The 14,747-nt window shown below is 34.8% G+C and overlaps 1 protein-coding gene across 16 annotated transcripts in view; it reads left to right on the top strand.

The window, feature by feature from the left end:
• MCTP1 (multiple C2 and transmembrane domain containing 1) overlaps positions 1-14,747 on the top strand; it is a 508,366-nt gene that overhangs the window by 276,529 nt on the left and 217,090 nt on the right. For 13 of the 16 annotated variants that reach the window (XR_004624150.1, XR_004624149.1, XM_034656519.1 and 10 more), the window contains exons 5-6: positions 406-517; positions 10,181-10,219. Coding sequence is in view for 14 of the 16 variants with exons in the window: in XM_034656519.1 (XP_034512410.1) it covers positions 406-517; positions 10,181-10,219 (151 nt within the window). In the remaining 2 variants the exon portion in view is untranslated. The remainder of the gene's footprint in view (positions 1-405; positions 518-10,180; positions 10,220-14,747) is intronic. The other 3 variants (XM_034656508.1, XM_034656511.1, XM_034656514.1) reach the window with 1 other exon arrangement.

The following is a 14,747-nucleotide window of genomic DNA, read 5'->3' as shown; positions in this document are numbered from 1 at the left end:
AGGGGGAGTGGGAGAGGAAGAAGCAGGCTCATAGAGGAAGAGCCTGATGTGGGACTCGATCCCACAACGCCGGGATCACGCCCTGAGCCAAAGGCAGACGCCTAACCGCTGTGCCACCAAGGCACCCCATTAATGATATTTCAATAGCAACAGAAATTATACCAGAAAAATAAAAGGAGACAAAATTGACTTTCTCCTTAAAAATAATAAATTGTCAATATAAAACATATTTTTGACTTCTCNCGCCCCATTAATGATATTTCAATAGCAACAGAAATTATACCAGAAAAGTAAAAGGAGACAAAATTGACTTTCTCCTTAAAAATAATAAATTGTCAATATAAAACATATTTTTGACTTCTCCATTTAACAACTGTTCACAATCTTAATATTTTTATATCATAGGCCCACAGATGTGACCCTAACATTGAAAGATCCCCATTATCCTGACCATTACCTTGGAATCATTTTGCTCTCCATCATCCTTACGCCTAAAGAAGGAGAACACAGGGATGTGGTAAGTTCCCCCATAGCCTAGTAGGAGTGCTTTCTTGCTCTCACTGGTGGAACGTCATGAGCCTTCTTTGAACCCAGAGGTGCTAATAAAGAGAAACAGCGTATGAAAATCAGGCCTGTTCTTTGTTCCCGTAAGTATCCTGGGTATCCTTAGTCCCTGCATTTTATATCTTTTTCTATTCAAATTTCCTGTTCTATGCTCCAGATCAGAACCTCTTGTTGTAAATAAAGGGACACGTTTGCATCTTTTATTATAATTTCATTTCCCAATTTCAGACATGTTATGTTGTAGGCAAATGGTGGTATTCATTCAGGGAATACATTTGCTACCGAATCGAATATTTGGAATTACACATTGAGGTATCCAGACTCTACTATTTTGACTGTATTGTCAGGCGTACCATAACAAAGAAAAATGAGGTGAAATTATAATAGAGTTTCTGCTTTCTGGTGTTTGTTTGCTGAATGATAAGTGAACACCTTTCATCTTCTTGATGGCTTCCATATCGGTGTTACCCTTTTCCAGCAGTGGCTGTCTGTACTTCCTTGCACACCATGCTGCTGTGAGAAACTGACAAGGGGTACAGAGGAGCCAATCACTCCAGCATGTTGAAGGGACATTAAAAAATATCAGGTTTGACCTGCATCGGTATGCTTGCCAGGGCACTTTCTGCCACAATTTACCAGAGATTATTTATCAGACTCAGTGTGCTTTCGTATACTGGGAGCTGCTCTCACTAGTTTTGATTAGAACACATTTTAGGAGGAAACATAATTTTTTGGATAAATCCAAATACCCTATCACAGCAATGTGTGTATTGCTGTCTTAAAATAATGCATGATTAAAGTTGGTATATGTTGTCTGCTGGAAAGGTGTTATTGATATTTTGCCCTAGATTGTAGATTAAAATCGTGAATCCCAACTTCAAATTTGGAACTGTTTTAAGCTCATTGAAAAATTCACCTTTTTCAACAAGTATTTTTCACTATCCTTTCTAAAAATTGAAGAATGAGCATACATATTCATATACCATATTTGCTACATATGGTTTAAGTACCTATACTTAATTCAGTGAGGGAAAGATTTCTCTTTTCTAAGAAGTACTACCAAATACCTACTGTGAGAATTTAGCACCATAAACGAAATGCATGTAAGTGTGCATATGCCTAGGCCCATGTGTACAAAAGGAATGGTAGGTGAGGATATTTTTTTACAGAGAATATTTAGAAATAGAAGCCCATGACTGTAGAAGTCACCCACCCAGAATTCATCATATAGTACAAGTATGCAGTACAGTACAATACATCACCCAGTACAGGCCGAGAGTATGTCCTGGCTGGCTAATCCATACACAGGAATAAATCATGTGTGTGTTTATTGCTTTATCCAAATAATCCTAGTATTGGCCAAAGCCTACTATAAGCCAGGTTCTATGCAAGACCCTTAGGAGACTACAGAACCTCTCTAAGTCAAGAACTCAGGGATCAGATAATTACTGAAGGAGATTTAAAATGATGACTGTTTTGAGTTCTGTGAAAGAGATGTATGTGTTGCTGTTAAGAGCAAATACAGTAGAATTTGGTCTAGTTAGGGGAAGAGGAATACTCTAAGGAAATCAAATGGAACCTGAGGTCTGAAGTGCGAATAGGAGTTAATAAGACAAAAAACGGATAAAAAGAAAGTATTTCAAGCAGAGGAAACCGTGTGTGCAAAGGCCCTGTGGCTAGAGAGACTATGCTACACTCCAGGAATTGGAAAAGTCCTGGAGCTTAGAAAAGGTGGATGCAAAAGAGAGTGTGGGAGATCGTGACACATGATGTCAGTGGAAAGGGGATACCCAGATGTGTGGGGACTGTTGGCCATGTTGTTTTGTGGTCATTCTCCAAAGAGCAAGGGGGATTCTATAAATCAGAAGTGGCATAATCACTTTTTTGCCTTTTGAAAATAGCTGTGTAGCTACATTGTGGAAAACAGATGGAAGGATGAGAATGGATAATTGGAGACCAGTTAGGACCAATTATCGCAAAAATCCCGGTGGAAGGTGATGGAGGCTTGGATTAGGATTGTCCGAGGTAGAGATGGAAAGAAATCAGCAGGTTTACATCTAAGAGGTAAAATCAACAAAACTTAGTGATAGAATCTTGTTTTGAGATTCTTTGTTCTTTTAATGAACAACAGTACTTCACAACTGAAAAAACCTAAGTGCCTGGGGTCTTACATATACCAAACCATCCCAACTGGCAATATGACTGGAAACTAGAAGGATATGGCAGTTGATGTAGTTATCTGGGTGATTTGATGATGGAGGGTCTGCTGAATTTTGGCAGAAAAGGGGTATTTATTGAGTGCTTTAACATCAAACTGAGGGCTGAAGAGATCAAGTCGGGACCAAGATGGAGCTGCTGAGTTGTCCTCAGTTGCACAGAAACAGTGTCAGCACAGGCAAAGTGGTTCCCAACATTACTTGTTCTTTAACAATTCTTGTAAAAATCTGTCAATCTCCATATTTGCTCAAATTTATTATTTCAGCACAATGTCTTTCTAATTAGAAAAACATCCTTTAAAAGTACTGCAGTGGCCTGATTGCTGATCATCAGTGATTTATTAAGCGTGAATAGGGAGAAAACAGGTGGGTTACATGAAACAGTTGCTCATCAAAATTATGGTATTGTTCATCTTTTCTTCCTTTTCCGTTTTCCTCATTGTCTCTCTCCAGCCCCATTTGCCCTAAAGACAAAGAGTTCTTCCTGAAATCTTCATGCCATTTTTTTGATTCAAATCCCTTTGACTACCCCAGCTTTTCTAAAGAAAATCCTTTACTGCCAAGTATTTTTCATTCACTGCTTCACTTCATGCCCTCCCCTTCAGAGTGCCAAAGAGCACTGAATTCATCCCTCTGTGGCAACTGAAAAAGGATGTCTTCTCCCTTCCCACACTAGCACTGACATTCACCTGGCTTCTCTCTTCTTCACCAGAGAAGCAAGTAGCTTAGTGAGGACTCAGTGCCTCAGGAAAGCACAGTGGGTGCAGCCGATACCAGAGCCAGCTTCCGTCTGGTGACCATTCTGACCTCGGTCACGCCTGAAGAGTGGAGAGATGGGTGTCCAGTGTGGTTTCACTTGCTCCTCTTCGCAGGTGCAATCAATAGCTGGAAGCATGGGGCTGATTGTGGAGAAGCGGACTGACTCATGCGGAGGGGAAAAAGTAGGAAAGATCCCCTACAGAAATTCTCGTGGCACCCCAGTACCCTGGCTAATCTGACATCCTAGATGAATTGGGGTTTCTAAGCATGTGCTTACAGGATGAAAATTTCTAACAAAGACATAAATTTGCTCTCTTTTGTTTATTTTGGTCTATGTAGCAGTTTTATAGCTATTTTATTAAGGTCTCTAAAACTACGAAGAAACACTAATTATGAGATTTTGACACTCTTGAACAAGGACCATTCATTGGCAGAACAAGCATCAAAAAACATTTATTGATCATCTATAAGCATTGTGCCAGGTCCTATAATGTCCTCTTTATTCTTCTTCTAAGGTTTTGGTGACCTGTGTTTATTTCTCTAATTAAATGGAAATTTCTGATGAGGGACTTGAAAGCTCTCCAGTGAGCACCATATGTTCCCTCAGTTGTAACCTCTGCCCCAGTCATGCAGACTCCAGCAGAGGTCACCTTCTCTCAAGTCTAGGCTTTCTTCACTGTCTCTTGTTCTACCTGACATACTTCACCTCACCTCCAACCTCTAGCTTATCACTTCTGGTTTAAAAAAAAAAAACCCAAAACCCCATAAATAAATAAATAAATAAATAAATAAATAAATAAATTTATAAATATATATATATTTATAAAAGTGCTTCTGATTACCTTTCTTTTGGTGACTGCTCTCAAAGCTAGTCCAGCTTTTCGTACTAGTGGTGGTTCAATGAGTTGTAGATGAATGTCTATGAGGATTTAAAGGGATACTTCAAAAGTCCAGGGAAGGGTATTTTAGGGTGTTTTTTTTTCTTAGCTCAGTATACAAGTTCCTGAGATTATCACAAACAATATTAAGTACGTTTTAAATTTCCTTTTCCTTGAGTTCTTAAAAATAGTACTTATTAATGATCATCTGCTTAAAATCAATCTGTATTGCTCAATTTAATGATGACAATGCATTAGAAGCATATCACTGTATTTTCTCCATTTTGTAACATGTCTAGTATTAACTCCATATGTTCCCCTGGAATATATTTGAAGTTTTTTAGTTAAAAACAATCAGGGCTCCAATGTATCTTTAAATTAAATTTTTATGTGTCTGAAATATATAGCATATTGCCGCCTTGAAAATGGTATGCTGAACTTTCACAAATTATCCAGGAACAAATCTTATTTAAAAAAATTCAAATGCAGAGGCCAGGAATCAGTTACTAAAGGCTTCACAATTCCATTTAATATTTAGCATGATATATAGGGAAGGAATAGAGGATGATTTTTGCATTGATCCTCACACAGCAAAATTATAAGAGTTCTGTCCTCTTTGATTATTAGCACAGAAATAATCTATTTTAAGCTTTTGGGTTAAGACTTTAGTTCAAGAACCCCGTGTTTATTCTTGTGCCTGTATTTACAAAACTTTGCTAAATATTTTGTATGTGTTAAAATAGAGAATGGAAGACATGAGTTTTAAGAGCTAGTAACAAAGTTTAACAGTCAAATAGAAAATAGAACATTAATGTTAAGAAAATGCTATCAAAAGTAGGAATAAATTAACTGGAAATACCATACTTAGCATCACAAAGTGCTAAAGTCTCTAAATCAGTTATCTTGTGAGTTTTTTTTTTTATACTCTTAATACTGACAATATATTCCATGAATAATGCAGTTGGGATGATTTCTCCTTATGTGGATTGCCAGTTCTGGAAATCAGTAAAACTGAAGAATGAGTTGAAAATCCTATCAGCCTAAGGAAGCTACTAAAGTCTCTACACATGCAATGCCTAATTACAGTAATTTAAGGAGTATAGTATGAGTAATAGCAAAAGTATTTCAAAATTGCTTATACGAAAGTCTTCTCCATTGAGTTCATCATTGAGTCTTTAAAAAAAAAAATCTCGGATGTGAACGGATATATAGAGATAAATATTTTTTAAGTTTCCAGCATTGTGTGTATGAGAAACCACAGTCTTCATGGGGGCAGGGGCATGCTGATGAGTTGCATGACACAGCTGTCATTTCTGTTTTGAATGCATGTCTTGTTTTTGAACCTACAAAAGTGTGTAGTGCATACATGTGTGTCCTGTATATGGTATTTTGGTCTGATAGTGTGTTTGAGTTCTTTCTGGCTCTTTTTCTAGCAGAGTTCAATCCACAGCTTTCTTCATTGGAGAATTTGTGAAATAAAAGTGAGTTAATTTGTGTTACACACTCTCTTAGATAACCTAGACCTACAAATTGCTTGGCTAAAGCTAAAAAAAATAGAAGATTGTAAGAAACATATGAATTGACCCTAGTTGACCTTTAGCAAATTAAAAAAATACTTCTTTCATGTTAGTTTATTTTGCAAATTTTTGTGAATTATTTCATAGCTAACATCTTTTTAAAATCCACCTATAAAAATTTAATGTTTATAATATGTCTATACTATAATATCTCACTATTCTGTGATTATTTTTATATCTTTTGCAGCCATGTAATTGTCTAAAAAATACTACAATAAAAAAATAAAGGTAAAACATGGATTGAGAATGTGGAATCTCATGAAAACATAATCCGTCCTACAGCTCTATCACAGGCCGTATTTCTATACTACTTATTTCTTTCACTGGCTTCAAAGAGTTGAACTGCTAATGAAGAAGTTTGATAATCCTGTAATAATATTAGATAATGATGCTTTCAAAAACAAATTCATATGTTTCTCAGCTGAAATTAAGATCATAGAGCAAAAAGTAAATCTTATTTTTCTATAATTTGCTATATCTCCTATCTTTAACATTCCCCAAACAATCTTTCTTCTCTAACATCTCACAGATAGCAAAGGTAATTCTATGGATCTAAAGTAGTAATACTATATTTGTTAAATTCACCTTTTTAAAAAATTTTCTACTGTTTTCAGTTTTATTGAATCTAGCTTAACCCAACCATCTAAAAAGAAAAAGAAACTTGGGAATGGGATACTTAAACTCATTATTTAGCTAGTTGGCTTGGCTCAAGAAGCAGAAATCTTGCTTTAAAATCTAGGGACCACTTTCTTTCACCATACACTAAAATAAACTCAAAATGGATTTCAGACCTAACTGTGAGACCTGAAAGTATAAAATATAATCCTAGAAGAGAGCACAGGCTGTAATGTCTCTGACATGAGTTATAGCAAAATTTTTCTAGATATGTCTCCTGAGGCAAGGGAAATAAAAGCAAAATTAAACTGCTGGGACTACATCAAAATAAAAAATTTCTGCACAGAGAAGGATACAAGTCAACAAGACTAAAAGGCAACATATGGAATGGGAGACGATATTTGAAAATGACATATCCTATAAAGGGCTAGTATCCAAAATGTATAAAGAACCCAACACCCAAAAAACAAATAATCCAATTAAAAAATGGACAGAAGAAACTGACATTTCTCCCAAGAACACATCCGGATGGCCAACAAACACATGAAAATATGGTCAACATCACTCATCATTGGGGAAATGCAAATCAAAACTACAATGAGATATCATATCACACCTGTCAGAATGGCTAAAATCAAAAACACAAGAAACAACAAGTGTTGGTGAGGATGTGGAGGTAAAGGAACCCTCTTGCACTGTTGATGGGACTGCAAACTGGTGCGGCCACTGTGGAAAACAGTATGAAGGTTTCTCAGAAAGTTAAAAATAGAACCACCCTATGGTAATCGCAATACTGGATATTTACCCCAAAAATACAAAAGCACTCATTCAGAGGGATACATGCACCCCTTGTTTATAGCAGCATTCTTTACAATAGCCAGACTGTGGAAGCAGTCCAAATGTCTATCGATTGTTGAATGGATAAAGATGATGTGGTATATATACACAGTGGAATACTACTCAGTCATATAAATGAATGAAATCTTGCCATTTGCAACAATATAGGAAGAGCTAGAGACTATAATGCTAAACAAAAGTCAGTCAGAGAAAGACAAATATATATGATATATATATGATATATATATGATCTCACTCAGATGTGGAATTTAAGAAACAACACAAATGGGCAAAGAAAAAAGAGAGAGAGACAAACCAAGAGACAGAGTCTTAACTATAAAGAACAAACTGATGGTTACCAGAGGGGAGTTGGGTGAGGGGATGTATGAAATAAGGGATGGGGATTAAAGAACACACTATCATGATGAAAAAAAATTAAATAAAATAATAATTTTAAAAATCTAGGGACATTTTGAGAGTCAGTAGATCTAATAATAGAATTCTAGAAACCAAATTAGGAAAATAATGAATTTGTCCCCATAACTGCCAGATCGTTCATATTTATACTCAAGGGAATTATTGACTTTTTGTTTGTGTCAGTGTCTCAATTCTGAAAAAAGATACCATGCAGCCTATTTGTAAGGCCAGTTTTGAGAGACAGGAAGAATACCAACCCTATAGTTAGCTTTCCGTCTTGAAGGTATATTGGCTCTGGGTCAGGGTATCTGGTTTTGAGCAGCAGTGGTGAATGAGTGTCGTACTGAGTAGTGTTGCCCTGAGATTCAACTCTTCCTCATGTTCTTAACCCCTTTTTCATAGTATAACATTTCTTATAGAATGGAATTTTAGGAAATTCTTAGAAACCAGATGATGATAATAAATGGCCATGAGTTACAAGATTTTACTTTCTGATTTACCTTAATTGTTCTCACTTGATTTGACTCAAAGCATTGTCTCTAGGAATTATCATTCTTTGTCCATTGAAACTCTGCTTTCTGAGAAAGTTGAACATTTATTGTCTGACTCCTACTGGTGGAGTTTCTGTGAATATGGCATACCATGAAAGTATTTGGTTTCCTTTTGCCTTTCAGTGATAAGGGAGGAGGTGTGATGCTGATGCTGATGACTGAGTTACTAAGTAACTCACTTAAGATCAACAACAAACATTTATTAGCGGCCACTACATGGCCATCTCCACAACCCAATGGTGGGTTTTGTTGCTTCAAAATAAATTACACATTAGTACTTAGAAAACATATAAAATATTTCTATAAATAGTATTTGATAACAATGCTTTGCTGTTTCCTGGCTCCATTAAAAAAAAAGGAATTATTGTAATCTTAGGAAAGCTATCACTCTCCCATATTTTGGTCAATATTTAACACAGAGGATATACAAGGGAAATATAACTTATAAGACCACTATCTACAAGGAAGAGGAACGAATCCTTATCTTTGACAATTTTATGATTTTCTAATTTCCTACCATAGAACTTCTACGTAATTCCATTGTCTTGGTTTAGGCCAAAGGTTGTCTTCTATAGGACTTAATCTTATATTAAAATCTTTTCTTTGTTGTATTTTTGTAATTCATGACTAGTGTCTGAAATGGACCTGCTTTATAGTGAATTCTGCAGATATAGTTCTCAAAGGCACCAGTATGCTTCCTTGATATACAAATATGACAAGCATTTCTATGAGCTATATTCTTTGCTCCAAATATTCCCTATGCTCCACTTCATCGGCCTTAAAGATAAGAGAGGGTAAAGAGGTTAATCAAGAAGTTAGGGGCGCCTGGGTGGCATAGGGGCGCCTGGATGGCACAGCAGTTAAGTGTCTGCCTTCGGCTCAGGGCGTGATCCCGGCGTTATGGGATCGAGCCCCACATCAGGCTCCTCTGCTATGAGCCTGCTTCTTCCTCTCCCACTCCCCCTGCTTGTGTTCCCTCTCTCGCCGTCTGTCTCTATCTCTGTCGAATAAATGAATAAAATCTTAAAAAAAAAAAAGTTAATACCTCGTTGTTCACTGAGAAAAAATTTAAAACTGGAGAGTAAATAAAAGATCTTTGGATTTTTATGACTTACTTCATGCAAGAGGCCACTGATCTTGGGCACTCATTAAAGATCTCCATTAGCCTTAAATAAAACTTGTAGCCATAATTACTTCTTACTATGAATCACACAGACAGAAAACACTGATTTAAAGGACATGTTATGGCTGAACATTTAGCAGGAAGATTGACTAATATAGCATTTTTCACAACTGAAAGCATTTGTAGACCCCAATATAGTTAAAGATTAAATGGAAGCAGAGATATTTGTAAGATGCCACCAAAACGACAGACTTTTGAACATGTTTGAAGAGAAAAGTTACCTGGTAAAGTCATCGTGCGTCCTCAACCTCCACCACCAAAGGGAACACTTGCCAATCATGAGACTCAATAGGTTTTTTTTTTCCCAACCAATAATTAAGATATCTCAAAATTTCCATTCTATTTAAGAATACTGTCTCATTTCTCTCTACAAAAGAATAAAGCAAATGAACTCTCACCAGAAAGACTGCTTGAATGTTAAAGGTGCTTCTTCTAGCGGTGTGTATGTGATAAGCAAGTTTTGTCTTGTATACTCGTTGCTGGAAACTGCTGTTTAAATGTTAAGCTTCCTCTGGGAAACCACTGGCTTCCCTATTCTGTACTTGAGTGATAAGATAATGAAAATGCTTTATTTCGTTTACAGACAATGCTAATGAGGAAGAGCTGGAAAAGATCAAGTAAGGTAATGGCTTAGCATGTGATCTTTCAGCTTTTCTTGTTGAGAAGAACTATCAGCTGCATTTCCAAATCTCTTTCACATCTCTTCCAACTGTACTATAGGATTTCATCACTCTTGTTATTTTTTGCCCATAAACTTCAATCAAATCATGTGATGCTTCTCAAGTAACTAGAAATCACACTGATCACTCACATCCATATCACCCTCTTGCTATTGCCTGGTCCCTTCTCAGCATCATCCTCAGCATCTGGTTCTGTTGTGTGTGCCACAGGGTCTAGAAAATGTCTTTGCTCCAGATCAGGAATAAAATGGTCGGGTTAGGGGAGAGACCACTCCAGAGAGAAGGAAGATTCATGTAACTCTCTGTCTTTGTTCACTGAAAATTGAGTCTGAGGTTTTCTAAACTCAAAATCCTTCTAGTGCTACATCTTTAGAGTCTGTAATGAGAAGAGTTTTCATCATGGCCTCTTCCCACTTCGAGAAATACTAGGTCTTGGGAGTGAGAGGAGTTTATGGTTCCTGTAACTTACAACGACCTGGCTCTTCTTATAACTTGTAAAATATATAAGATATAAACTAAGCTTCTCATTTGTTCAGTGGCGATACCACTCTTGGACACAAATAAATACCAAGATGAAACTGACTTATATGAAAAGTCCTTGAAATAAAGGGATTTTATTTGTAAAGATCTTTGTTCAAATTTCTATTTAAAAAGTCAGTATTCATTTTTAATAGTGAGTAATTTTTTTAGACCCTGGAACATGACAATCTTTTTTTTTCCCCATTCCAATTGAATCATGCTATTACTTAAATTTTTCTTTAATTTTGTCATTTTTATTACTGTGAATTAAGAAAATACATCAAAATGTTTTTGTATTTATGATAATTCTTAATTTGCTTTAACAAGTGCTTCTTACTGTACAGTTTCTTCTCAATTCTTATAGTATTAATGACTGAAAGATAACTTGGCTCACAAAAAGGTCAGGGCCACATTAAAAATCACCTTTAAATTTTAATAAAGTGAAAAGCATTTATTAGAGAAAGTTGCTGAATATTTCTTACTTGGTGCTCACTGTGTTTTTTATCAACCAAAATAAAGTTTCAAAAAGTCTTAAAGAAATGTTTGCACTGTTCATGTTTGTATTACAGATTTTTCTTTGTAATTGTATTTCAAAATTAGTATTATATGAAAAGTATGTATTTTTTAAAAGTCATGTAATTTGGCTTTCTTCATTCTGTGTCTATATTATGACATACCTGTGTAAAAATGATGTAAGACATTAATAGATATCAATATTTTCTCTTCCAGATGTAGTTAAGACGTAATGTCAGAGCAGTATATTATATAGTATTTAGTATTAATTAGCAAGAATGATCCATTTTATTGCAGTATAAAAGGAAGAATAAATATAAAGATTCTTTTTAAATAATTTAATTCATATTTAAATTTAATTTTAATCATAAATTAAGTACATAAAACCACATCTTTTCATTTGGTCTACAAAAAAATTAAAATGAATAATAAACATCTGTTCAGCACTATCTTTACATCTAAAATTCTTAAAGTTTTAATTTATTATTAATAAGCCATTTGTACATTTAGACTGGTACATCTTTCTGGCTCACCATTGAAGATACAGAATTCCGGGTGTCTAGCTCTGCACTTATTGGGATACTTGGAAGATTATTTTTAGTTCATATGGTAATATGTCTTTGGGTTTTTGGCCTAAGGGATTTTCACTTGTATAAAATTTAGTAGGGATATTGAATGGTGAGTAAAGGAAAATCAGTCCACTCATTTGGTGTTTTTCTATGAGAACATACTGAACACCTGGTAATTCATTCAAATCGTTACTGTTCCCTAAAACACTTGCTGTATTCATCCATATTAGTATGATAAGAACAGTGTCAGATTCAAAATCTGGGGAAAGTTTGTAACTCCAATGACCGCATAGTCTGCCATCCTTCACACACAATGAAACCGCTTCCCCAGTTCCATCCTCCAAGGATTAAAGGAAGAAAGATGATGTTCAAGCAAATTGTGCTTCTGGAGAAACTAAGGGATGAGTGACTATACTGTGTTATGTATTACTATGTTACTATTTTATGGAAATGTATCCCTTTTCTAATTATTTCAATCTTACCCTTAAAGGTCCTTGTGTCTAAATTTTTTTTCCTCTTCTGTTTTTGGAAAAAGGACGTAATTTATTTGCATTACATTTAAATATAGGCATTTTATATTTGATACAACTGTCCACAGAGTCAAAGGTGTATTTTTCATATAAACAGGTAATTTTCATCTTTGGAATCTTGATTTATGAGAATGAGGTCTCCTGCTTTTCTGTAGCCAGGCTTTGATATTGAAACCTGTCTGTGAGTACCAATGGTGATTATAAAGTCTGAGAATTATGAACTTTGTGGCAAAGAATTAAATAGACAGTTAACATTGCTAGATATTCTCTCTAGGATGTAGTTTTTCTTCCTCTTCTTGTTTTCTTTTGTTTTCAGGAGTGACATAACCATAGAGAGGGAGAGCAAAGTTGACATAGTTATTTTTTAAATATGCACATCTCCCTGGTATACAAGTGAATCAGCTCATGGCATTTCCCGTTACTTAAATATCTGTTCATCATTTTCATCATCTTGCCAATAATCAACTCTTTCCATGGAAATTATATTATTTGTGGCATTCTTATAAAGCAGTATTGTATGTACTACTGAAAACAAGAGCTGAATAGCCAACTTGAGGGCAGGGAATTATAACTGCTGTTCAGGACTGACTTAATGTATCATCTGGAGTAATTGTGTTACCATCCAATGACAAGTAGGAAAAGAAATATACCTGCATTTACCTCTGAGAAGCAAGAGTGTATAAAATACATGCTATATTTGAATGGCATGTTAACCAGTAAATAATTATGAATTCCATCATCTTCCCTTCTGGGGATGATAACATCCTTTAAAACTCTCCTTCTGGTTTTCTACAAGCTTACTTTCCATGCTGCACATTGGTAATCCTGCCCCACACTCAGCTGTTAAAGAAAAATGTTATTTTAAGAAGAAAGGGATCAGTGTCTCCCTAAACTTGGGCAACTGAATAATTAACCTGGTCAAAGAGTTCTACTTACATGACAAAATGCATTTTGGCAGAGAAATGGTAATGCTTTGAATTATTGCAATGTTTTATTCTTTAGAAGAAGCTTATCATTGATAATTTATTCTAAGGTTAAATTATTCAACAAGAAAGTTTCATGAGCTCAGACGAGAAGATGTATATGTGTTTTGTGTATAAATTTTTTGGGGTCAGACAAAAAATAGAAAAAATAATGAAATAATTGCCTTGATCAGACAGACAGTAAGCAGAAATTATTTTATACTATATTGTGTGTGTGTTTTAATGGAAAAGAATTAGTTTATTAATGAGTGTGATAATAAACTTACGTGCTTTCAATAAATCACTTTAATTACATGAGACATAACCATTGTGATAATATAAAGATATACACACTGCAACTCATATTCCCAACAATAACAGTTTAGAAATGTTTTAAGAAGAGTTCATCCTTTGAATAATATAATATGGACTATGTAATCATGTCTCATTAGCATATCTTCTGTTACCTGATGGCTTATTTTTTTAGTAATATATCTTTTTTATAAAGATTTTATTATAATCACTTAGCATAATTTTAATGAACTATAAAACACTATTCACTGGTGAATGAAGCAATTTTTAATAAGACTTTGGCAAGGTTATTGTTAATTTAAACTAGAGAACACTTTCAACTCTGAGTCTGCAGGGCGTAGTTAAACCTGACACCTTGGATGACACATTAAAAATGCATCAGTGAAAACCTCTCAGTGCTTTAATTTAAGAAATGCTAGAGAAACAGATCAACGCATTTTTAAGTATCTCACACAGTCAGTCTGACATAGTGAAAAAAAGTCATTATTTAACAATTATCAGGTTCTTTCTCTAAAGACCTCATATCCTGATAATAAATAGATGATTTTTTAAAAACCTGCAAAATGTGCGAACTTTCTTGGTCATTGACTCTCTCAAATGTGAGTCACCCAAATGGCTTTTCTTTGGTGTCTCAATTCAAATTATTATGCATATATCTTTGAAAAAATTAGATGTTTACATATTTTCAAAGGAAATATATAATTCTTTTAGAAATTCCTAGCACTGTTTATACTTCCAAATCTGTGTTACTTGGGAGTGCTGTCAAGTCAATCTCATAATTAAGGCTTCTGAGATTCCAAAATGCAGCAAAGGACAAATAGCATGAACATTTCTACTATAAGAGATGATTTTTACCTCAATCAGCTAAACTCCTAAAATTTGTAGTAAGTTTATTTAAAATAGAGATATCATAATGCCAATAAATATTTTATTATCCCAAAAAATACGTGGAGCCACAGTTAAGTTTTATGTTGGGATAATTTTTTCTCTTTCTGTTTTGACAGCATTTTCCCATAGGTATAAAATACCATACATTTTTGTATATTATAATTCATAACTACAGGG

Source organism: Ailuropoda melanoleuca, chromosome 3 (assembly GCF_002007445.2).
Source record: "Ailuropoda melanoleuca isolate Jingjing chromosome 3, ASM200744v2, whole genome shotgun sequence".
NCBI lineage: Eukaryota > Metazoa > Chordata > Mammalia > Carnivora > Ursidae > Ailuropoda > Ailuropoda melanoleuca.
The sequence above is the reverse complement of the archived record's forward strand: the minus strand, read 5'-3'. Positions and strand labels throughout refer to the sequence as shown.